The sequence below is a fragment of the Phlebotomus argentipes genome, unplaced genomic scaffold (genome assembly GCF_947086385.1).
Source record: "Phlebotomus argentipes unplaced genomic scaffold, Phlebotomus argentipes genome assembly contig_8, whole genome shotgun sequence".
NCBI lineage: Eukaryota > Metazoa > Arthropoda > Insecta > Diptera > Psychodidae > Phlebotomus > Phlebotomus argentipes.
In genome coordinates, this window is record NW_026776151.1 from 174,062 (window position 1) to 200,113 (window position 26,052).

The 26,052-nt window shown below is 37.0% G+C and overlaps 1 protein-coding gene across 1 annotated transcript in view; it reads left to right on the top strand.

The window, feature by feature from the left end:
• Positions 1–13,521, top strand: part of LOC132261480 (TWiK family of potassium channels protein 18-like) — a 38,963-nt gene extending 25,442 nt beyond the window's left edge. The window contains 1 exon segment of the mRNA XM_059760321.1: positions 12,488–13,521. Coding sequence (XP_059616304.1) covers positions 12,488–13,521 — 1,034 coding nt within the window.
• Positions 13,522–26,052: the final 12,531 nt, after the last annotated feature.

Sequence of the window (26,052 nt, forward strand, 5' to 3'; positions counted from 1 at the left end):
ATCGTATTTCTTTTTTTTGCCGATGAACCCAATTGAATATTTTCACATGTGATAAGAAGACATTAAGATCAATCCAAAAATACATAAGACGTCAACTATCCAAAAACGACTTTCAATAGTCTTCGATTCACCCGTCGACACGGAATTGTGTGCAAAAATGCTCTAATGAAATTATATGCTTTTCGACATGAATTTTTGGTATATCTTTGGGGGATTTAATGTGTGAAAAGATTCAAGAGGAAGTTTCAATTTTCATAAATATCACACTTTGTGTATCGATGTTGTTGACATATTGACTTTAGAGCAATGCGCGCGCCATGTTAAGGGGTGGAAACGTGGGAAAGAAAGACTCGAAGGGATGAGCAAAATTGTGGAAAAGAGTAATAAATATAGATTCTGGCTCAACAATTTCCACCACATTATGCCATATCGCTGATCTCTCTTGACTTCCTCTCTCGTGACCCCCGACAAATCGACTTCCCACCCCCCCTCCGAAAGTCGGGGTGTCACATCAGAGGGCGTCGTCTACGGTGAGTGTGAAAAACGAAATTTCACTCTATAAATAAATAATCGGTTTACACGGAGCGCAACCTCAATTCTTAACTCCCTCTTGTTGTCTAAGAAGAGATTCCGCATCCACACCGTCGTGTGCGAGTGGGTTTTGGGGAGGGTTGGGGGTGGAAGGAAAACATTTTTGCCTCGCACATTCCGCACGTAAATAGCATTTGGCGGTGAGAGTGAAATTAAACAAAACACCAGTACATCTCTTGCTTTCTGGAGCGTCAGAAGAGTAAATTGCGACATCATCCAATTTTAATACATTTTCATCCTGTTCAGCATTGTTGGGAGGGGGTGTTTTGCACCCTTCCACCTCTCTATGTGTCTTTGACAGTGTCACTGGCTGTCGACTCACATGAGATCCAGAATTCAATTCCACCACCCTTTTTGGCGTGATCGTGAATTTCTCTCTCTCTCGACTTCGTCGGAAAAAGGCACCGCAAAGCCCATTATATTTATTACATTCTGTATGAAATTATATATCTAAGCATTACACTCATCTCAGTGTCTCATTTTCACCTTGCAGAGAATTTTCTCAAAGAATTTCCTCCATCCAGAAAATCATTTGCATACTTTTAGAGAATCAAATCACAAAAATATCCCTCAAAATACAAACACAGGCAAGCATTTTTTTTTCCTATGAATTTCCCTTCCATGGGCGAAGAAGAATTTTCCCAACTCTCACACCACAGCCGAAGGAGGCGCACAAAAAGAACACGCTCGCCATCATCTTGGTGACTTTAATTCACTGCCGGTGCCACTTTTGGGGTGTCTATCGGGGGAAAGTTAGCCGGTGGAGAAATGGCGAAGGCAGTCAAAGTTCAACGGTCGAGTGTCAATAAAACAGGAAGACACCTAATTACTCGCCGAGGCGAATAAACAGTGTAATAAATTGAAGAAAATCTCAATAGCCCCACGTTTTCCCATTTGAACGTCTCCATGCCGGCATGAAGAAGTGCTTTTTGCCACAATGACACATGGCACGAAACGATGGAGGACAAATTGTCTACGGCGCCCAATTTGCTTCTCACACAGCCCAACTGAGAATTTCCGACTGCTCGGCTCTCATCAGGACTTGCACTGAGAGAAAAAAAAAACAGCTTGAGAATAGAATAACGAAGATTTTCGGCTTGATTTTAAGTGGAGAAGAGACAAATAACTCGAAGAGAGAAATTTTAATCTGTGTTAAATACAAAAATTAGAAGAAAGGGAATTATTAATAATAATCGATTAAGACACTTTTGCAAGGGGGTAATCACTCGCAAGTTGAGACCATTGACTGTGAATATTCAATAATTTCTTGATTATTTCATGATTTTTATTCAAATTTTAATTATTTGATACAAATTTCTTGATTATTTCGTAATTTTTATTGAAATTTTAATTATTTCATGTAAATTTCAATCATTCTTTGATTATTTTCTGATTTTTGTTCAAATATTGATTATTTCATACAAATTTCTTGATTATTTCGTAATTTTTATTGAAATTTCAATTATTTCATGCAAATTTCAATCATTTTTTTATTTTTCCTGATTTTTATTGAAATCTTGATTATTTAATTTCAATTTTAATCATTTTTTGATTTTCTTTTATTAAAATAATTAAATATTTGATTGAGACCATGAAATTTCATCAAAAATCACTTTGTAACTTCTCCCTTGCATTCTTTGGTTTTTGCCTACTCTCGACTACAGATGGCGTTATTTATTAACACATTTTCGTCAGAAATCTTAAAGATTCTTGTATGTGCGAGAATTGGGAAGATATCCCAACTCTACACACGTTTTTAACATAAAACCTTGCGTAAAACCGTAAAAATCCGATTAAAGATTAAGTTTTTAAGCAAGATCGTCTATTTATTGGTCTTTGCAAGCTTTCCAGCTGAGAAATTCGCCTCCAACTCTTTAAAAATGGTGTTGAAACATTTTATAAACAAATTTTAAATAAAATAAATTAATAAATGCATCGCGATTCATTGGAAATAAACCTAAGATTCAAGAAGGAATTTGCGCTCTGAGTGTCTCGAGCCAAGTGACACTACATCCCCAATATTAGCCACCCCTTGTCGCTTTGATCCACCCACGTTAACTTGTCTAGTGGGTTTTTTATTAAAAATTTCACACCAAAGTGACCAGGCGGTGATGAAAGGCGATAGGGCATTAGCACATAAATTCAATTCTCAGAATGGCATTCCAACCGGAAAGTTCAATGGAGGGTGGCAGTGCTCTTGGGGAGGCTAAATATTTATACGTTGAGATTATTTTACCCACATCTGCCGTAGTGCAACACACACACACAAATTTGCCGTCGTAAAATATTTATCAAACCTTTCCGTGTTCAACAGTTTTATAGTCATTTTGTGGGTAACGCTGGCGTGTTTCTGGGGTAGTTGCCTCGCCTGACATATAGATGCGGCTGCAAGATCTGTGGTGGAGCTTTTTCCACCCCCCATACAGCTTCTTCCCTCCAACCCCAAAGGCACCAGAGAGAGAGAGAGAGCCTTGAGTGTGGATTGTGTTTCTTTGTCACGTGTCGACATAACAATTTTTCTTCTCCCCTTGTTTGGGTGACTTTTTTTTTTAATAGGTTACATGTTGCTGAATATAAAGCATGATCATTCCCTTTCGTATTCATGAAAATTTAGCAGCCAGCAACACTACACCCATTTATAAAGAATTTATAAGTGCGGAATTTATACAAGTAAATTCTATTTTGTATGTACTTTCACCTCACATCGCAGCCAAGGCGAGAAAGGGATCTCCTTGTAACGAATTTTCCCACTTTTCCCAGTTGTGGTTAACGTAGTCCTTTCGCTTCGTCTTCCACACCTTCATTTTTTTTTTTTTGAATTTCGTATGTGACTGGCGGATGTGCAGGAATCTTCCCATGGATTTTCATTCTTCACCCGCAGAAAAAATCCCACCTTCGAGAGAGAGAGAGAGAGTGGCAAGGAAATTCCTCCGTGCATCTCTAATGCAATATTATTTTCTATTTTGCATGAGAGTGACTATGAATTGTGCTGAGACTCACCAGGGAGCCAAAGGAGGAACAGCGGCGTAAAATTTCCCTGTAAAAGCTCCTCAGCTGCGGAAGAACACGTGTGTTGGCAGAGCCGCTGGGGAAATTATTCTTGTTTTGGTGTGAAAATGTGGAAAATGCCATTATAAAGTACAACAAAAAAAACAGTAAAAGTCTCTTGCATAAACTGCTTCTCACCCGTTGAACCGCAGTTGCCGAAAGAATTGTTAGCAAACGCACTTGCAATTTTCTCTACTTCTTCTCACCATTTTTGCTCCTTTTCCCACCAGAAAATGCATTGCGAGGGTTGTTTTCTCCCCTCCAAACCACTTCGACAAACATTGTGAAACACAAAGTGAAATGTCAATAAGCCGTGAACACTGAATTGCAACCAATAATACAGTGACGAAAATTAGCTTAACACGAATTACAATTCGAGTGCTACAATTTTACAGGTTTCTAAAGCATAAAGTGCTGAAATTCACACAACGTTATCATTTCTTTTGGATGATCAACTTATTCTCCTATTTAACACTTCATAAGGAGCCTTTAAACAGGATTTGAGCCGCGATTGTGCGGATGAAATGGAACAAAACGTGAAATGGAAGCTAAAAACACACAAAAATCAAGTTGACAAGTCCAAATCAAAGCGCATTCAAATGTGAATGTCTTTTAGTTATATAAAACTCAAGATTTAATACACGACCACAACACAGATCGCTGCATGAGTAAGAAGAAACTGGAATCATTCGAGGCCCTGCACATCTTCTTATCGCGACATAGAAATGTCAACAAGAAGGAAGATTGTGCTGACACCAAGTGAAAGATCATTTTTGGCATTAGCCTAAATTTCTCAGTAATCCTAATTGAATTTCCACTTCTGTCCTTGTTAATGTGACTGATTCTCAAAGGAATCTGCAGTTGGTGAAAGAGAAGCCATCAAATTAATATTGCTGTGCAGAAAACTCAATGCCAAATGATGCAATTGATCCGCAATTGACACAGTGAAAGCACACAGCAGTTTTCCAACTTGAATTTTGTGGAAATGAATGGAAATTGAGAGCATTAAATCGATAAAATCGCATATTATCCGATTTTCCACCAATAATGATTTGATGTGAGTTAAATATTAATCAACGGCATTTTCATGAAAATTAAATGATTTAGAATCATTTGGATTATACATTTTATTTTTATTATGATGTCCGTGAATTAATTATATAAAGAATATATAAATGACATTATTTTTTTTTTAAATTCACGCTTCCGCATATGCATGTGTAATTAATAATAATAGGGGTGGAAAAAAAAACAATTTTGTGTAAATTGAATCAAAGCTTTATCTTGCTTAATTTGAAAAGTTATTTATGTGTTGCTGCTGATGACGAAACCGCGCCATGGCGCATTTGTTGGGGCGACGGGAAAGAGGGAAATATTGTGGAAAACGCAATTTTGAAGAGCATCACGCTGAAAGTTGCAAAAGTATGTCACAGTGCTAATGTCCCCTGGAAATTTTGTCCGCATTAGTGGCATCTGAGGAGCTTTCCAGCCATCTCTCGGCGTCTGATGCTCAACTCTCTGTCTGCACCACTTTCGGCATGTTGTCGTACGAAAAAGTTTTTTTCTTTGCCATGACAAAAATCCTTTGCAAAAATTCCCAAATCACTCCTCGTCCTTATCATGGCTCTTGGCACAGCCAACTTCTATCCAATAAGCCAAGAGAAGTGACATTAAAAATTTCTCCAGTGATTATAATTTCGTTTGCATCCCGCAAACATGACTTCTGCCCCTTTTTCATCACGCATTTCCCAGCATCGCATTTGACTTTACGGACGAACGGCGGCATTATGAAGAGTTGTTATGTAAGGAGAATTGAGCAAGAATGTTATCATTTGTCATGTCGTCAAGAGTAAATCCAACAATAATTTCCTGGGTGTATTTTGGCAAGTACACATTTTCTAATTTGCATATTTCCCAACTGTGCCAATATTTGCACATTTGCATAGACAGGGCTGAAAACTCCACTGATCCCTTTCACCCCCGAACTCACTTCTCTCACTCAGTTGTAAAACGCAAATGTAACTGCAGATGGATATTATATTTTACGATGGTAGATGGAAATCTTTACGTACATATTCCGCCAACTGAGAAAAGGTGAAGGAATCCACAAGAAATATGACCGAGAGAAAATCAATTCAATCATACAATATGATGGAATATTTATAGCGTTGATATCTTCACACACGGAGACCACTTTGAAGGGAAAAATCATGCGTAGGGGGGAAATGGGGCAGTTTTGTTGCGGAAATTGTGGTTCAAATTTAGGATTTTGTAGTAAAAACAGACTGTAAATATCACAGCACTGCCCCACTGTGGGGCAGTGTTGATATACACTTCTTTTTACCTTAAATCTTCCTTTCGATGTCTGTTTTATATACTGAACCAACTTAATCCCATAAAAACTGCTCTCAAATGACTATTTTCGTGACTTTTCTTCGCAAAAAGCATGTTTGCCATATGGCAACCCTGGCAGGAGCCGACTGACGGACGACGGTCGGGTGTGTCCAAGGGTGTGTCGCACGACTGCGGGTAAACAGTTGGTCCATTCGTCGTACGACAACTTACGACATTCGCTTTAGACTATGACATTGAAAATTTCGTTTTTGCGCATATTTTGTCTCATGGCGAATTCAAAAAATTCTCATTTTGCCCGAAAATTTTGTGGCCGCCATTTGGCCAACATCTACTAACTTCACACCGGCGTCAATCGACAAACAATCGACAGTCGTTTGTTTGTCTCAACGGACGACGATCTGACGTTTGTCGATACCCAGCACACGATGGTTTACCACCGGATCGCTTCTCTTTGGCTAATATTCGAGCGCGTAGCAAAAGTGAGGTTATGTCAGACTGTCAGAGCGCAGTGTTGCCAGCTCGCAGAGACACAAGACTGCCCCGCGCGTGGTAAAAGCCTTTGCAAAGCTTTAGAACCTCTTCAGAATCATCAAAAACCTGTGAAAATGTAGAAATATACAAGAAAGTTCTATTCTAGATCAACACTGCCCCATTTTCCCCTATATTATTGAAATGGTGAATTATGATATATTATTTATGGGTTGATATTTAGCGCGATAAGAGAAAAAAGCGCCTTGGCCTATTGAAAAGAGAAGATGTGGGAGAAGAATCAAGGGGTGAATTGGAGATGAGGGAAGGTTAACATTGGCAGCGGTTGAGTTTGAATTGGTCGCTATTAAAAATTCGCCTACGAATGAATATTAGAAGATTCCTCCCTCTCAGAAAAAATGTATCTACTGACAAGATATATACCTAACAAGCATCGTCATGTGGAAGGGAGTTTTTCTGGTGGCTTTTCAGTGAAAATAATTTTCAGACAGATAAACTCCCACTCTGTGCTTTATCACACAACCTTCCATACATAGCATATATTAATGCTGTGCCGAAGTATCTCTCCTCTGCAGAGTCTGTTTATCTGGCATAACGACGTACACTGAGAGTGGGCGAAGGAGGAGGAGGAAGAAAAAAAAACTACGGAAAAGCAGGAAGAAAGAGGAGCAAAGGACCACTTTGCCGGAAAATGGCACACACAATCCAAATGCACATCTCACGATAATATGATAAAATATTGTAAATGGGAAAAGGTTCAAAAAATTATTCAACTGTAAAACGGGCTTATTCCAATGAAGGAGCCGAGGTCCTGGCGGATGATTCGGATGTGGGAAGCCATGGGAAATGGATGGTGGTGGTTGACAGAATTTGCGATATCGTGAAAAGGGGGGATGAAAACTGTGTCGTCTGATGGAATAAAATTGCATAATAATGATATATGTCTGGGGCGCGGGTGTTTCGAAGGGATTCCCATTGCCTCCGCGCGCGCATTTTCGCCCAAAAAGATTTCTACAATTCATCCACTTGCCTGAATTATTCACACTAAAGTACACACAGAGAAACCTCATGAATCCACATCTCTCTGCTGATACATATGTATCACAGAAATATATATTTGTTTTTCTGCCTCAAATTCGACTTCTTCATCTGCCATGCAATTTACTGTTTTTGATGCTGATTTGATGTGGCGCGCGCAGAAATGAAAATACATTCAGGCGAATAAAATAAATAAAAATGCTTGAGAAAATCGAATTTTGATATTGATATGCTCCCAATATATCTATTTATTCTGCGAGACTCTCTCTTCTTTCCGCCTCTCAAAGCCGCACAGATATTACAGAAAAAAAAGTGGCGCGAAGGGCAAAAAGATTACCGCCACACACACTGCAAAATCCCATAAACCAAATGATAAGGGTTGTCTGTCTTATATGTCAAGTGTGTAAAAACCCATTTTGATCGGTTTGGGCCTCGTTAAGATATCCACTCGCTGTAAATTCTCAATCTATTCAAACCGCACCCCTTTCGTCTGTCCCCGCTTCCGGGCACACGACTTCAATCCATGACATCGACACCAGGGGGCAGTCAATCGCGAGTTGAAATCATCAACTTTGCGATTGTTCAATCATTTTTCTTTGATTATTCGTGATTATTAATCAAATTTTGATTATTTCTCACAAAATTCTGGATTATTCTGTCGATTATTTGTGATTTAGATTCAAATTTTGATCATTTCATACAAATTCTGATTATATTTTGATTATTTTCTGAATATTTGATCAAAATTTGAATACAATCGAATAATATAAGTGAATATTCGGAATATTCTGATTAATTGATTGAAAATAATCTTTTTTTTTTAATTAGTTTATTCAAAATAAGATTAGTTTGATTCTTTGTAATTTTACTCGGGAAAATAATCTTGTTTTTTAATTTTTCTATGCCAAATTTGATTATTTTTCAATTTTTCTTGGGAAAAAAACTTTTTTTTTAATTATTTCATTCAAAATTTGGTTATTTTTCAGTTTTACCTGAGAAAATATTTATTTTTTGATTATTGTATTCAAAATTTGATTATTTAGATATTTTTTTTTCAATTTTACTTGGGAAAATAATCTTTTTTTGATTATTTAATTTAACATTTGATTATTCTTTAATTTCATTCTCGGGAAAATAATAATTTTATGATTATTTAGATTTTTTTGTAATTTTAATTGGGAATATAATCTTTGTTCTAATATTTTTAATTTGAATTTGATTATTTTGATTGTTTTTATATTCATCTCGGAAAAATAATTTTTTTTTATCTTCTTATTCAAAATTTGATTTTTTCTCATTTTACTTGGGAAAATAATCTTTTTCTGATTATTTTATTTATTTATTTATTTATGATTATTTACTTCAGAATTTGGTTATTTAGAATTTGTTGCAATTTTTTTTTGGGAAAATACTCTTTTTTTAGTATTTTCTTCAAATTTTGATTATTTTTCAATTTTACTTGTGAAAATGATCATTTTTTGAATATTTTACTCCAAAATTGATTATTTGATTAGGGAACATTGTAAGTTTCCTCAAAAATCGCCTTGCGATTTGCCCCTTGAATCGACACAACCACCCGGCGCCCCCATCGAGAAGCACCGCCAAGTGTTCATTAAAGTCTCACACACGAAGGGAAAATATTCCGTAATCGTTCGTCGCGCTGTTGATTTATCGAACGTGAGTCAGCCTAAATAATTACCCAATATCTGTTTACATGCGAATAGGCAATTAGCAGTCACTTTACTACATTATTCATTACATTTTATACTCACTTTCCAGCCAAATAATGCCTCATAACGCTGCGATGTGTAAACATTCATATCTTGTGCCAAATCGACGATATCAAAAGTGCAATTTTGACAGGAAATTCCCATTTCAAAAGCAACAGAGAATAATTATAGAAACACACAATGAAAATAAAAAGAAATGTCGACAATAGGAAAATTAAACTACACTCAACTTAGCAAGTTTGTAACAATTTTTCCACCCCTTAAAATCGATAATAAATTAAACACAGAACATAAAAATAAACTTATACAAAATATTTATCAGAATTATAGCAAAAAATACATCTAAAAGAAACTGGAAAATAACTACAAATGATAGTGAAATAGAAACTTTAAAAGAATTTAACAACAACGTACAGAAAAAATGCAACAAAACATTTTAAAAGAAACTTTAAATACAAAAAAAGACTTAAAAACAAGCCCATTTTTAATGAATAACTGAAAAATGTCAATAAGAATTTTTCATTTTCCTCTCATAAAATCGAAAAATTGTATAAAATCAAAAGAATCAAACAGAATTTGAAAACATTGCAAATATAGTAGAATTAAGAGAAGAATTTCAAGTCACTGTTCATCGTCAATTGTATTAAGTTTTCTCCTCTCTTTTTGATGAGACAGAAGAGAGATTAAAAACAAGAGGGTGAGAAATACAATAAAACACTTTTAGTTTTGGGCGAAAAGGGGGAAGAATACAAATTTATTTGAAAAGTTTTGGTCGAAAAATAAAGTGGAATTCTCTGACCGAGAATCATTGTGTTTCGCATGGAAACTGAGTGAGAGAGAAAGAGAGAGAAAACAGGAAAGCTGTGAATTGTGATGTTCAGAAACAGAGACAGATTTATTTTGACTCTCCAGTTTCTCTATCCTGTGGGAATTTAGAGTGTAATAAATGCGAATTATGTATACAAAAAAGCGTGTAGAGTTTGAAATATTTCATTCGACAACACCAAGAGTTCTCTTATTGGCGTGAGAACTAACTCAATGTCTTCACCAAGGGGCAGATATTGTGGTCTGAAGTGGTGTACAGCTTATTGTTGAAGTGCTTGGAATTAAAAGTGGTAAAATATTTAGATTATTTGTATTGCAAATGCTTCTGTTGCAACAAATTGAGATCTTAATTGATTTTTTTGAAAAAAAATCAATTTCTTTGCTTTTTTAGGTTATGTAAATAATTGAAAGCAAATTTTGATGCTTAAATAACCTCAAAATCATCAAATTTGTGTTAGAGCTGCAAATATTTCTCGTTTTCTTAGCAGATTTGAGTGTTCTTGTTCGAAAAACTTCATATTGATTGAGAAAAAGCTTAAAAGTTCATAATTTCCAGTGTGAAAGGATTAAAATTAATCCAAAAAGGATCTATTAAGCAGGTTTCATAACCTCACAATTTGTTTAGAATTTTTCAAAGCATTATTTGAAGGCAAAACTTAGATTAAATTGTGATAAATCAGAATTCAAGTCGAAAAAGCAATGGAAAATGCCTTTAAAGACGTTCAGAAGTGTCTGAAGTGTTGAAGATTTTGCACAAATTTGAAGTGTACAAATTTGAGGCATATTATCTCCCCCTTGACTTCACTTCTGTATTTCATGTTAGTGAAAGATTTATTCATTTGTGCCAGAGCATTTTGAAACTTTGACAAGATCTACAAGTTGAGAAGTCTTATTGTTGAAAGAATTTCAACATTCCAAAGAGCGGTTGGACAATCGCGGTGACTGATAAGATTTGTGATTCTTCTGCAATCCTTTGATTGCACTTTGAAACATTCACTTCCTCCGCACAAGAGAAGCTGTACAAGACATTGAAAGCCAGCAAAGTCACTCGCTTTGCACACAATTCAATGCCAGTTGATGAATGAAATTTGAGAGTGATGAAGACCTAATCAGATTTTGAGGTATAATTTCTATTCACATTCGCATCACGTCAGAACATTTCTCACTGACGTGTCTTGGGGAATTTCCACATATATGGCGAAGCTTCTGTGCAATTTTCCCACACTTTTCATTTCGAGCGCGCCATCGCTGCTGCTGGCAACGAAGAACCACAGCGACATCCAGCAACATAAACCTCATCATTATCGTCTGAGGGCTGATGTTGCTGAAGCACAGCGCGCACATCGTCAAATTAGACAGGATATTGCATTGAATTAACATAACACTTTCACATTCATAAATGGATGCTGCACGAGATGAGTGCAATGCGATATGGAATGACGAAGAGAGGAAGTCGCTGCGATGTGACTGAAGAACAAGGAATACCATTAAAGACGCCATTACGTGTGTCCTCCAGAGGAGCAATTGTAGATTCAGTGCAGTGTTAGAACACGAAGAGTGTATTTGAATCCATCAAGGTTTAGATAATGCAGTCAGAAGTGGTGTACAAATCAGTGGAAGTGCTTAAGAAGTTGAAGTATTCAATAACTTACAATATCCCGTTCCTGTGTGCTTCTTTTGCTGATAAATTGTCCCGATTCCTTGGATTTCCCTTGATTTTTACGTAGAAATAATCACAAAAATCCCTTTTTGAGGTTATGTAACGAATCTAGAGCAGATTTAGTGAATATTTCGCACTCTACCACGTCAATTCTTATGCTGAAGTTCAAGTGATCGTAAGAATTAAGCATTTACATGCCAAGAAACACTGCAAATTGTGTTGAAATCGAACATAACCTCAAAAATAGTAATGAAAACTTGTGAAATGATTATTTAGACAACTTCCTGTGTGATTTTGTCTGTGAATCAACAATTTTAAGTTCATTGGCAGATGATTTTGTGATCTAGAAAGCTTCTACAATAAAAGACTGGAAGCTTTGGAGGCTCTACACATCTTCTTATCGTGCCATAGAAATGTCAACAAGAACGAAGATTGTGGTGGAAATGTTAGGAAGTGTTGTACAGATTTAAAGCATATTATTTTCCCCTCACTGTAGATTTAGTGGGAAGCAAAGGTTACACTTAATTGCCTTTTCCTCGAGTGAATACAAAGAAATGTGGGTCATTTCCAGGTGCAATTATTAAACGAGGCTCAAGATTTATGCTGCCAATCCACGTCTGGGAATTAGATTTTTTTTCTTCTCCTAATGCTAATGCTCGCCACGCACGTTCGGGTGGGCGGGGGAGTTGAATAAGTGTCTAAAAATGAAAATTACGTCCTTTTAACGTGTCTTCCCGTCTCTTAATTGCAGGATACGGCGGAGTCTCACCACGTAGTCAATGGGGCCGGATAGCTGCCTTAATTTACGCCCTGTTCGGCATCCCTCTAATGCTGCTGTATCTCTCCGCCATGGGTGAGGGTCTGTCGAGTGTGATGCGATGTATCTTCCGTCGATTTCGCTCCCCATCCACGTCGACGAGCAGCTCGGGCACAAACAGCGCCAGCAGCAGCACGAGCGGCGCCAGCGGCAAGGGGCTGCCGTGCCTGGATGGGGAGAAGCGGCCGCACACATTCCAGAATGGCAACACCTTCAAGAGCCACAATCCGCAGCACAGCGCCGCTCAGCCATCACCAACAGTGCCAATATCGGTGTGCATCATGATTCTCATCTGCTACATCAGCCTGGGCGCGGTGCTCTTCCACAAGATCCAGCAGTGGGGCGTCCTGGAGAGCCTCTACTTCTGCTTCGCCTCGCTCAGCACCATCGGCTTCGGCGACCTGTCGCCGCAGAGCCACCTGGCGCAGTACATCGCCTCGGGGTACATCCTCGTGGGCATGGCCGTGGTGGCCATGTGCTTCAGCCTCATCCAGAGCGAGCTGATCGCGTGGCTGCGCAAGTTCGGCGTGCAGGATCAGGTGCCGTCGCCCATGAACGAGGAGGTGGCGCTCGTCACCGTGGCCATGACGCCCAAGTCCTGACAGCGGCAGCACGATCTGCTGGCCAACAGCTACAGCTCCCTCCCGCGGCGCGCCAGCAACTCCTTCCAGCGCAACACGCCCGCGCGGCGCTCCACGGGCGTGATGGAGAATCACATGGAGTACTTCGTGCCGCGCAGCATCAGCGAGTTCAACCTGTCCGGCGTGGGCGATCTGGCGCTGCCGCCGCCCAAGAGGTCGCCCGTGACGCACTTGCAGCCCGTCAACACGCTCCTGCCGCCGCCGCCGGCCAGCATGCTGGTGAAGCCGCGCGAGAAGATGGTGACGTTCGAGGACGAGTCCAAGTGTCCGCACGGCGTGCCCACGACCCCGCGCAAGGGCCCCATCATGGGCGACGTGTTCATGTGACGAGAGGGTGGATGAGACGAGCCGATGCAGTATCCGGGAGATGTCATCAAGGTCTGAGAGCGACATCTCCACTCTCCGCGCCACTTTCTGCCCATCCATTGCACTGCGCTTCCCTGACTCGCGTCTCTCCTCGCCACACGTTCAGTCGCGTACGTGTGAAAGGGTGCATTTTCGGGCGGGGAGATTGTGCAGTCAATTGGGAACACCCAGCGAGACTTCCTGTGCCACATTCACTTCCGTTTATGACACACTTTTCCGCGCTGCTCATCGCGACACATCTAATCTGCCAGGGTTGCTTCACATTTCGTGTTCGGACATTTCTGTGGGGCGGAAATTGTGCATCGTTTCGTGTCTTGTCACTTGTTTTTGTGATTATTCAATTATTTTTGGATTCTTCACGGTTTTGATTGAAATTGAAGAGGCTGAAAATGAATCGGAACTTCTGCGTGCTTTTCAAACTTGATCCGCTCAATTTTCCTTCTCTCCTGGCCAGGATCACGCCAGGAAGTTAGCATTTTTCGTCATATTGCGAAAAATGCGACATGAATAGCGTCCCTCACGCCAACTTGGGTGTCCTCTAGCGGCCAAGAGCGGAGAAAATATTCGAATATTCAATTTATTATTGAAAATACTCACTTTTCGATCAATTTTATTGAAGTTTTGGCAATTTACAATTGTTTAAAGCGAGTTTCCGCACACGAAAACTCCCGAAGGCGAAATGTTGGAACTCAACGAGAGTGCAGAAAACGCCATGGCGGAGGGAAAAAGCGCTCTCTCGTGATAGATTGGAAGAGGTGCAATTCTTCATGAGTGGGTGAAAGTGAAGCGGTGGGAGAGGAATTAATACGACAAGTGCACGTGAAGCTCGTGGCGGACAGAAAAGATGTGCGGGTGAGAAATGTATTCAGGCGATTGATATACAGGAGAAATATCCCGCAATCCGTGCGTATGCCATAAATTTGAGATCTTCCAAACCATTTGATATGCATTCCATTGTGCTCATATGAGCCGAAGCCACACAGCCTCGCTCGGCATGGAGGGAAAAGCATACATTATTCAAATGCAATCAAATTTTAATGAAGGAACAATTTGCATCGGTTTTGTCTTCAAGACGAAGAGAGGAGCGCCAGCCAGAGATGGAGGCGCTTCACCACCCGGAATCACCCACTAATCTCATACATATACACATGATTGTCATTCCTGAGGGTGAAATCCAACCACTGGACGCCGAACTAATGACAGAGCTGTGCTGTAACTTCTTCAGTCACAGCTCCAACTCCTTCGCACATGACCCCAGAAGGCTGTGCGGGTGTGAGAGATTGAGAAATCCTGGGGATCCTGTGTATTAAACTCTGGGTGTATTTCTTGTGATACTCTCATTCTCTCACTCTGATCGTGTGTGTGTGTATAAATTTCAATTACATGGCGTTTAACTGACATTCCAAAGTAAATTAGAGACAGAATTGTGTATCCGGCAAACCATCAAGAATTAATCAATTAAGACTGAAGCTGAGATAACTACAAAAACATGTATCAACATCGCTTTTTCTCCACTTCCTCTCCAAATCTCCCTGTTTTGTAGCACAATTTTGCTCATCCTTCCACTCAATTTCATACACTTTTTCCACTGTGACTAAATGCAATTGATTAATATTGAGAGACCAAACCGTATAGAGCAATTCCATTAACAATATTGCGATGAATCACATTTAAAGTGAAATTGCACTCATTTGGAAAAGCCAAGGGGGAGATAATGTGGTCAGAAGTGGTGTACGGATCTGGAGAAGCTTCAGGAAGTCGAAATGTGTAAATTTTTCCTATATTTCGTTAACAGCTTTGATTATTTCACTCTAAGAAATTAATTTTATTCAAATCTTCATTTTGACATATTTTTCTAGGTTATGTGACGTATTAGAGACGAAAAAAGAGTTTAAAATGGAAATTCTTGTAGTGAAAATGAAATTATTTTCATTTATTAGAAGAATTTCTCATTTTCTGTCATTGAAAATCGCAATTTTAAAAGATTTGTGGTGAAGAATATTCAACATAACCTCAAATTTTCACTTCAGAACATCAGATTTTGAGCCAGAAAAATTCCTATTCAGAATTTGCATCGAAAAGTGCAATTAAAATCAGAAAAAAACACCAAAAGAAAAACCGTCTGTATTTATTTATCTAACTCTCAGTTAGATTTTGGTTAGATTTCAGTCGGATTTCAGTCATATTTCAGATGTTTCATAAAAAATTTAATCATATTGTCTTTTCCCCTTGGAAAATGCATCGACAAAATCAATCGACGTTGATTAAATTTCACAGTGATTGAAGTTGAATAATATCAACTTTCAAATTCAAATTGATACATTTTGAGCTTCTCAGTCGCCCACATTTTCCCTTCGAAAGGCTTTAAGACGGATTTAATGCGTTGACTGCGCTGATGACTGAATCTATATGGCCATTACGATAATGACTTTATTGAATGTTGCACATAAATTGATGTCATTCTGAGCGTGAATTATTCACAGCATAATCATAAGTTGTGAGTCAAATTGCAGCATGCGGAAATATTCAAATCTGCAAGTCCGTCGAGTGTACTTGCGGTCGTTGCAAGACATCTTAGAAGGTGGCAAAAGCCAAATACAGCACAGCGGTGGGAACGGAAGCAAGTGGCGAGTACAATTTATGTGTGTATTATGTGTAAACATCCATGTTAATCAAATGCTAATCAAATCCCTTAGTTGTAATAACATATTCCGAAATATTGAACACATCCTCAAACCCAAAGCATAGCAAAATCATTGTCTCAAGTAGATTAAACGTATTAATCACGAGAGGCAAGCAATCCAAGAATGTTTCTTCACTTGATTTTGAGATCCTATTAAAATACATGAAAACACACGTGAAGAGAGACAGATAAAATCCACTTCGTGACAGTTTGTTGTCTGCATTTTTCCGACAGTTAAATTGTTAAGGATGTTTTTTTCTTTGTCACGTGGAATAATTAATTCCCAAAATGTCGCGTCAAAGCGCAATATTTGACGATGCATTTTTTGGGAGGATTTCTAATGGTCAACACGGCAATTCATTGATGGAATTTCACGTCAGAGAGATTTGTCATGTCAATTTGTGTCTGCAAAACATCCACAGTGGAAAATATTCCGCACAGGATCAGGAATCGAACTCAAACATCGATTTGTTTTATAAACTGTCATGAATCATTTTGTTTCAAAACGCGATGACAGAAAATTTATTTATCTTTGTGTTTTATCAGTTTTTTTTCAAGTTAATCAACGAATAATTTGAACACTTCTTGTTATTCGATTTACTTGAAATTTTAAAAATTCATGTGAATTTTCTATAATTTATGTGAAATTTTGAAAATTCAACATAAGATTTGCAGAAAAATTATCAAAAAACACATAAAATTACACATTAAATATCAAAAATTCGTATAAATTTTTCCAAAATTTTGAAATTTCATGCAAAATTTTGATAATTTATGTCTAATTTTATGTGTTTTTGGTAATTTTTGTGAAATATTATGTGATTTTTTGAAAATTTATGTTGAATTCTGAAAATTTAGGTGAATTTTTGAAAATTCATATGAAATTTTGAAAAGTTTTGTAAAATTTTGAAAATCTTTTGTAAATTTTGCAAATTCATGTAAAATTTTGAAAATATTTGTTCAATTTTTAAAATTTTTGTAAAATTTTGAAAAATCGACACAAGATTTCACAAAAATTATCAAAAAACATATAAAATTACACATAAATTATCAAAAATTCGTATAAATTTTTCCAAAATTTTGAAATTTCATGCAAAATTTTGATAATTTATGTCTAATTTTATGTGTTTTCGGTAATTTTTGTGAAATCTTACGTGATTTTTTGAAAATTTATGTTGAATTTTGAAAATTTAGGTGAATTTTGAAAATTTAGGAAAATTTTTGAAAATTCATATAAAATTTTGTAAATTCGTCCAAAATTCTGAAAATTTTTGTAAAATCTTGAAAATTATTGTTAAATTTTGAAAAGTTTTGTAAAATCTTGAAAATTTTTGCTAAATTTTAAAAATTCATGTAAAATCTTGAAAATTTTTGTGAGTTTCTGCAAATTTATGTACAATTTTGAAAAATTATGTATAATTTTACTGTGTTTTCTACAATCTTCATCAAAAAGAATTTTTTAGTGCACAAAACGACTAATTTTGACCCAAAAATATGCAAAAATGATTATTAAAAATTCAATAATTGCTTTTTTAATGACTAAAGAGGTTTTATCATTCGTAAATTCCAAGGAATTGAGAAAATCTTCTTAAGATTTCTAATTTCGATCGAGATTTTAATTCGCACTGATTTATTTTCTGGCTTCTTTTTTAATATTCCGCATTATTGTGTTCTGTTTCGGTTAATAATTGCTGCGCAGTTGAAGAAGAAGTTGATAGACTTGGAATAGGCAATTTTATTCACGACATTGTGTTCGTTCTGCTAATAACATACGCATGTAATGTATAACAATAAGCCGAAACGTATTTTCTTCCTTCCTTCTCCTCATCACTCATGATACAGCGCGAATGTGGCGCTTTCCTTACCTTCTCGCCATCAGGGTTGGTGTGTTGTGCTTAACGAGGCGAAAGAGTCAAATTGGCTTTCCCTTTTGTTTGCGCAGGGAAAATTAATTTCGCACACAATAGTTGTGAATTAGGAAAAATGACAAGGTGGAAGTATATCAGTGGCTGTGAGATAAAAACTCGTCTCTTTTGTGGGTTTTTCCCCACAAAGACGGAGAGAGAGAAAAGGAACTTTTATAATCCGTCTTCATTTCTCCCAACATGGAAATTCATTGGAAAGTTGTGAAGATTTGTGCCAAAAATCGTACAGAGTTTAATTAAAAGTTTTTTTTTGTCTATCTTAAGAATATTCATGACGAGGTTAAGAAGCGGATTTCGCGTAGTTTCTTATGATATTTCGTACCAGAGAAATTGCAGACTTTCACCCAAGTTCCCACGGTAATTGATTGTAATCCACCGGTAGAGTTGCACCTTTGCGCATGGCCGATGATTCATGTCAGGACCTTAATTACTCCTGACATCTCCACAAGTGTTAATTCCCTTCGCTTCCCTTCTCGCAACTGGTCTGGCTTCTGCATCAATTTGATTTGCCATCGCACAGATCCGTGAAAAATAAGGATGCGACTGTGCGAAGGCTCACATTCGCGTGGTGAGGAAATTGCCAAGACGAGGCCAAGAGTCTCACAATCATAAATAATGCTAGTCTGTGAGTCAAATCGAAAATATTACTGAAAAGCCACACAAATTCCTACATTCATCTGCACAAGCGAGAGACGCCGGAGCTTTTCCACCCCCTTCCAACCCCCCGCCGAACCACTGCCAAGTTAAATCTAATTACGATGCTGTCGCTGGTTGGTGTATCTCTTCTTTCCCTGGGCGAAGGACTCGCGAAGGGCGAGGAATCCTGGGCGGTGGAAATTAATTAGAAGACACTTCCTCACACCTTGGCGGGTTGAATTATTATTGAAACTTTTTAATGGATCTCACGAATCTCAACCAACACCACACAATTTATTCCCACCATCATCATTCGCCCATTTACAAATCCAACCAACCGTGAATTCATTCAAAAATCTATAAATCATCATTTTTGTTGCAAAAACTGTCGTACCTTCAGTAATCAGGAGTCAATATTTGCCCATCGCGCCAGTAAAAGGTGGCTTTATTTATGTTCAATACACTTTTTTAACTGCGATTCACAAGATTAATTGAATGATAGCCAAAGTGGGGTTTTTTTTGTACCTTCCGAAAGAAAAGTTCCAAAAATTGCTAAACAGTCCAATTTTAGGGGTCGTTGCAACTTTAATTTCATATCATTTTAAGTAAGCAGTAAAAGTTATGAATTCATAAAAACTACGATTCATAACATTTACAAAAGTGATGAATTTATTTTCTGCAAAACCTGAAAATTTACTAGAAAACCAGAGAAAAGATTTATTCTGGCCATTTGTGGACATTTCAGTGCAGAAGATTGAGGTTATGTGTTCTCAAGCCTAATTTGAAGAACATTTTCTTACTTCTACGGAAAAGAAAATGACAGAAAAGTGCAAAAATTGGTAAATTTTTCCCTAAAAACTCTCTTAAAACATCATCTCAAAATAACCTCAAAGAAATAGCATTTTGACAGCTGTCATTCGTATTAAATAAACTCCTAACTCAAGAAAATCAAGGAAATAGACAATAATTATGTTTGTAGGTTGATTAGGAAGGATTTATTGTATTTTTCTGGTAAATTTTGCACATTTCAATACATCAGATTGAGGTTATGTTTTTCCGGACGTCCTTCGATCCTTTCCTACGAAACAAATTGGTTTCTTAAAGAAAGAATGGGAAGAAAAATGACCAAAACTGGGTGGAAATTGGAATATTCTGCCCTAAAAACATCCTCAAAGAGTAAATCTCGCACTTTTCAGGTTCTAAAAAATATCTCTAATAAAATGACTTTCTGATACCTGAAATTCATACTAAATAAACCCAAAATTAGCTTTGCAACGCTTTTCAGTTTGTATTTCATTCGTACTTTACACTAGCGCCGCCTGACGGCCACCATTATTAGCTATGAAAATTGTAAAGCAAATTCGTAGCTTTTACGAAATGAAATATGAAATCTATAAAGTTACAAAAAATCTATCACCATCAATATAAAAGCTCTTTTTATCAAGATCGGTGATTTTTTTTCTATCACAAATATCGTATTAAAAATTGTATTACAATCTCCACTTTCACCATCATCATGCCCTTTTCATTTATCACCTTTTTCCCGACACGCAGAAATAATGACATCGTACTAATATTCAATTATATTTCCTTCATTTCATTTTCACCTCCTCTTGCTTCGCCCCACCGGCGAATTTTATCACCTCATCGCGCCTCCAGTGGAGTAAATGAGCGTTTTATGGCATGGGAACAATGAATGTGAATGAAAAAAAAGAAAAAAAAATGAACTCCCTGGAATATTCAATCGACTTTCAACCCCTCGCGGATTTCCATCCATTGATAAATCTATCGTGCAAGCTTCACAGAATTTTCAAGTGTTTGCATTCAACCTAATTTGAGGGGGGATGGAAGGGTCGGAAAATCCCACGCAAACGAATTATTACACTGATTTTGCTAAATATACCAGTGGAGAAATCATACAGAAAAGGGGAGGATTTTTTTTTAACTGTCACTAAAGTACAAATTATTCGCTTTTCCCTTCAATTGCGCACTCTTTAATTCTGATTTGGCCACTAATAGTCGCCTCTTTTTTCGGTGTCCACGCAATTTTTCTCGTGCAATTTCAGAGGGGGGGAAAAAACATTGCTCTGCACTTTGCAATATATCGATAGGCGCGGCCAATTACCGCAGAATTGCTGGCAATTTCTCGCAATTTCTCTGTGCGCTCATGTGTTTGCGATTGACTGTGGAGCGATGGAAAAATCAGCAATTTGTGCCGAAAGTGCGCCGCTGTTAACCACCACACACAGCCTATATATATCGCCCTAAAAGCTCCCTCTTATCCAACTGTGTGAGCCCGCGAGAATCGCGGTTGAATATCGGTGCGCTCGAATATAACGGCCGGAAGAAATAATTTGGCAGCAAGGCTCCTGTTATAAATATGTGATGAATGAATATTATTTGATTATACAGGAGCCACCCTAGTATCTCCATATGTGTGTGAAATTCCTCGTGTAACTCATGCCACGGCGTGAATATTGATTGCCATTTCACGTACATTTTGCGATGTGTTTTCATGCACAGTTGCTCAGCATATTTTTCACGCAAAATAAATAATTGCTCCATTTCAAACATCATTTCACTTGCACAGCCAGACATTTGCACTCAATTTCCAAATATTCCACCAATTACTTCAATCAGTGGTGCATTTTATAAACACCCAGAATTAGACAAACTCTCGAGGCAGCATCAAAAGTCACGAATTTCTTGTCTCTATTTATCCACCAATTGTCTTGCTTTAAATGAGAGTGTCTAGCTCGTCTAGCTTCAGCATCATAAAGTGGGAAGAAAACTCTTTGAAAGAAGCCCCGAAGCAAGTCGAAATCAATAACTCTTCAGACACTTCTGAATTCCTTTCAAGACATTTCCATCGCCGTTCGTCACACTAATTTTTAATTTATCACAATTTAACCCAGCTTTTTCCGTCTTAAGAAATCCAGGCTCTTCAAATTAATTGATTTTAGACTCTAAGAATGATTCTTTAAGTGATTTCTGTCTTGGTTTCCTATATTTGTCCTCGGAAATTGCTTAGAAAAATTCTAACAGAATTTTGAGGTTATAAATTCGGTTCACAAGTCGTTCTTGGACTGATTTTAATCTTCTCATGCCTGAAAATGAATGAATATCAAAGATTTTTCTGAAAAATTAACTTAATTTTGCTACTTTGAGGCTAAACAGCGGAAATAATGAGGAAAAAAGACATTTTTCTAGACTGAAGTGACATTTTTGAGGTTATGATTGACTTCTGAGCTGTTTCTCAACCAAAAATGCTCAAATCTGGAAGGAAATGAAGAATATTCCTCGCTTAAACACAAATTAACGGATTTTTAGCGTTTTTGAAGTTTATTTTGCCACCAAAATCTGTCTTAAATCAATTACATAACCTAGAAAAGCGGCAAAATTAATTTTGCCGAAAACAGAAGAGAAACAGATGCTTTTGCATTGGAAATGAAACGTTGAATTGCGCATATTTTGAAAATGTTCGCATTAATTCACAAATTCATTTTAAGCATTGTGAAAAAAATTGAACAAAAGCATTTTCCAGTTACTAAATTAAAGTTCCACCGCACATGAAATCAATTGCATTAGACACAATGTCGAGAGTAACTTTTTAATTTACATGTTATTCCATTTCCATTTGTATGCAATGGAAATTTTTAATGAATTTTCTCATTTTGTGTTATCTCAGCGTAAATTATAAAGCATTGCGTGTATGATGATGATATGGGAAAATTAATTCTGGAGCATAATGAATTAAGAGATGGCGCGAGTTTTCGCAGAAATCGATTGTCGAGAATAGAAAGGAGATCACAAATTAGTCAAATATTCAATTGAAATGTAAATAAGAGAGTGTTTATAGAGCTGAAGCGGGAGAAGGATTTATTTGAAAAAAAGGAAAGAAAGCCATGTTTTGAAGAGGAAAAGCAGACCAATAATGATATAAATAAAGGAAATAGATGGAAATTGAAATTTCTCTCAACATTCGCAGCATTTTCAGAGAAATTTCCACAGTGTATGAAAGAAAAACAGGACAACTGATTGTATATAGAAGAAGAATAATTGTAATCAAAATTAAGTTAGACTAAATCTAAATAGCATAATAAAAAAAAATTCTAGGGTGAAATTTTTCACAATTACAAAATAAATAAAATATATATATATTGATAATATGTAATTATAAAATATTATGCCAAATTATCATCGATCCCAGAGTATACTAGAATATGTAATTTGATTTTTCATAAATGTAGATAAATTTAAATGAAATACAGAACATGTGGTCAAAAACTGTTATGAAATTCGTGCAGCGATTTGTAAATACAGAAGAAAATGGTCAGTGAATAGTGAAATTACCGTCATATTACTAGAGAAATTCATAGAATTGGACAAGAACATGAAGATTATATCCTCTAAAATGAATTGATCAATTTTAATTTATATCCAATTGATTGACTAATTCCAGAGAGAGAGCAAAAAAAATACTAAATGCATACGAATGTTTCCTAAAGTACGATGTTAAATTTATATTTATAAAAAAAAATTAATTTATTGTTTGTATCATAAATAATATTTATATAATAAATAAAATGCATCACGATGTAAATCTGTGACTTTCACTGTGAGATTGGAATTTTATCGGTTTTTCATATTATTCGTGGCGTTTTTGCTAGAATTGAAAATATTAATTTTCTATCAAATGTGCTTCTACTAATGTGCATCTGCTAATGTGTCTCTGGTAAGTTACAGAACATAATGAAAATCTTGAAGTTTTCTTTTCATTAGTTAATTGGCTATGAAATATTGTATGGTAAAAACACAGCTTTTGTCATTTAAAAATTGTTTTAGTTCATCTCTTTCTTATTTTCCTTCCTGCTCACGACATTTTAATGTCGAGTGTGTGCCTGCAGATTTTACGTTGGGCAACCCGCGCTGAATTTAAGTTTGACGTGTCTGACAATGCGATTGCTGTCAAAATGGTCAAAATAGACAAATTTCATATGGAAAATCGAGAAAATCGTCAAGGAAATGAATTTTAGTGTGGAAAAAACTCAAAAATTAATTGATTTCGTCCACAATGAGCCACAATGAGTTGATCTGCAGACCAAAATTCTGAAGGGAATCTGACGGGACCGAGGCGAGATGGTATGAGCAAAATGCTGTGTTTTCACCATAAGTTATTTCTACATTCTAAGAATAACTGAAAAATTACAGTCCAAAGAAGCCCCAAAGTGGGGCAGTTTTGTACAAAAAGCCCCAATAGAATTTCCCTCCAACGATTGTTCGTACCAAAGTACCCCTCACTTCCCTATTTATTGCCCAAAATTTATCTCAAGTGTTTGAAGTTGGCGGCACTTCAACGGAATTATTCCGTTTAATGTGGAGTATTGTGTAAGAAATAAGCGATATTTTGCGCCTTTGGGTGTGGCTGAGAGAAATTGCCGAGCTTCTTTTCTTTCTCTGTTCCCTCGTTTCTTTTTTTTTTTGATAAATTGGTGCCAAACTTCGAGTGTTTTTCATTGTTGTATACCTCATATGTGGGAATAAAATATGAGTTGGTGAAATAGCGAAAGTGATCATTTGGGTGAAAACATTTTTTTCCCGCCTGCCTTTTTGGGAGCAACTTTTCACACCCAAGCATCCTTTGCCAGCATCCTGGCCTCCGAAATGCTCTCCTCCGAGAACTCTCATATCATATGTATTGCCTTCTGCAATACAAAACGTGTTTTATCGCCAGCACAAATCGGACAATGTGTGATTTATTTTAAAGGGAGAAGAGAAGAAAAAAAACACAGAGGATGGAATTTCCATTTTCTCCCCTTTCACCCCATTATCGCGCCCGCCTCATCTAGCCATTAAGTGCTTTAAGAGCAAAACACTTTTGCCCCGTGCAGATTAAATTTCCCGACCGCACAAAATGATTCTCCCAAACTTTATCAGTTCATCCACCTGAGAATCAGTGTTGAAAGTCACTCACGCGCGTCTGGCATATGTTAACATGTTCATTTGCCCGCCGTGATAATGTGGAGCGATGGAAAGTGGAGCGTTTTCCAGCACGACGGCCTGTGATGCTGCGCATAGTGTGCAAGATTGTGTGGATGATTGAAAAGATGAAAGTGGAAGTGTTCTCGCACTCCTTGACAAACACTTTGTATCAATTTTCAAAACAATTTGCTCCATTCATTGAGATGAAAGAGCGAAGGAGGAAAGCGCTGCGCGTGGAAATCAAGGTAAGAGATTGACATTGGATTCCTAGCATTACATTATCCTAGAGGCGTAAATATGTACTGTAATAATTCAATTTAAATATATACTCGATGCTTCGCCTCAAGAGCGCATGTTCTTCCTTATTTGGAGACATTAAAGAAGGTGAAACCAATCTTTCCGCTCTCACAAGGATTCTAAGTCATAATAAAATCACTAAGACTTCATTGGAAATCAGAAGGGGAAAGCGGGGCAAAAAGGAGCTAATTCGCATGTAACATTTCTTATCCAGGTTATGAAAGGATGAGGAATGAAACCTACATTAGCACAGATATCAACTGGGGCAGCTTTGCACAGAGCCTTTTCCGAACAGAAAATTGAACTTAAGTTGCATATTTCTCAATTGTATTGAGCTAATGAAGATTTATTGCTTGATATTTTTGATTTTATTCATAGCGACCCAGTAAGAATTGAAGAAAAATGATTTTTCGTCGAAGTGCCCCAAAGTGGGGCAGCTTTGTACAAAATGCCATAAAATGAAAACTCTTGTATTTTTCAACGCTCAGCTCATAATCAAGACAATTCAGAAGGTTGAATAGAATTTCCCTTCATCATTTCATCCTTTTTTCGTTCCAAACTACCCCGCTTTTCTCTATGTATTCATTCAAGGCAAGCGCCAAATCTAGATTACCAAAAATCCCCGCAATTACCTGAATGGTTATTAAAGCTCGTGTGCTGAGGAAATGAACTGAAGACAACATAAGAGATTCACAGAAGCCATTAAGTGACTGCAAAAATGGTCAACGTCATAAATGTCACGGTTTTTCCACTGAAGTACAAAACATGCCGGGAAATGCAATAGGAAAAAACTAAGAGAAAATCAATTGATTGGAAGAACATCACCTTCAAGTGCTTTTTACTTCTGAGCTTTTCATGGGAAATCGAGAGAAGATTTTTTCTTATTTCTCTGTCTCTCTTTATGCTTGTGTTGTTGAACAATTAATTTCCTCCAGACGTTACAAATTATTTCTTATGTCACACATAATA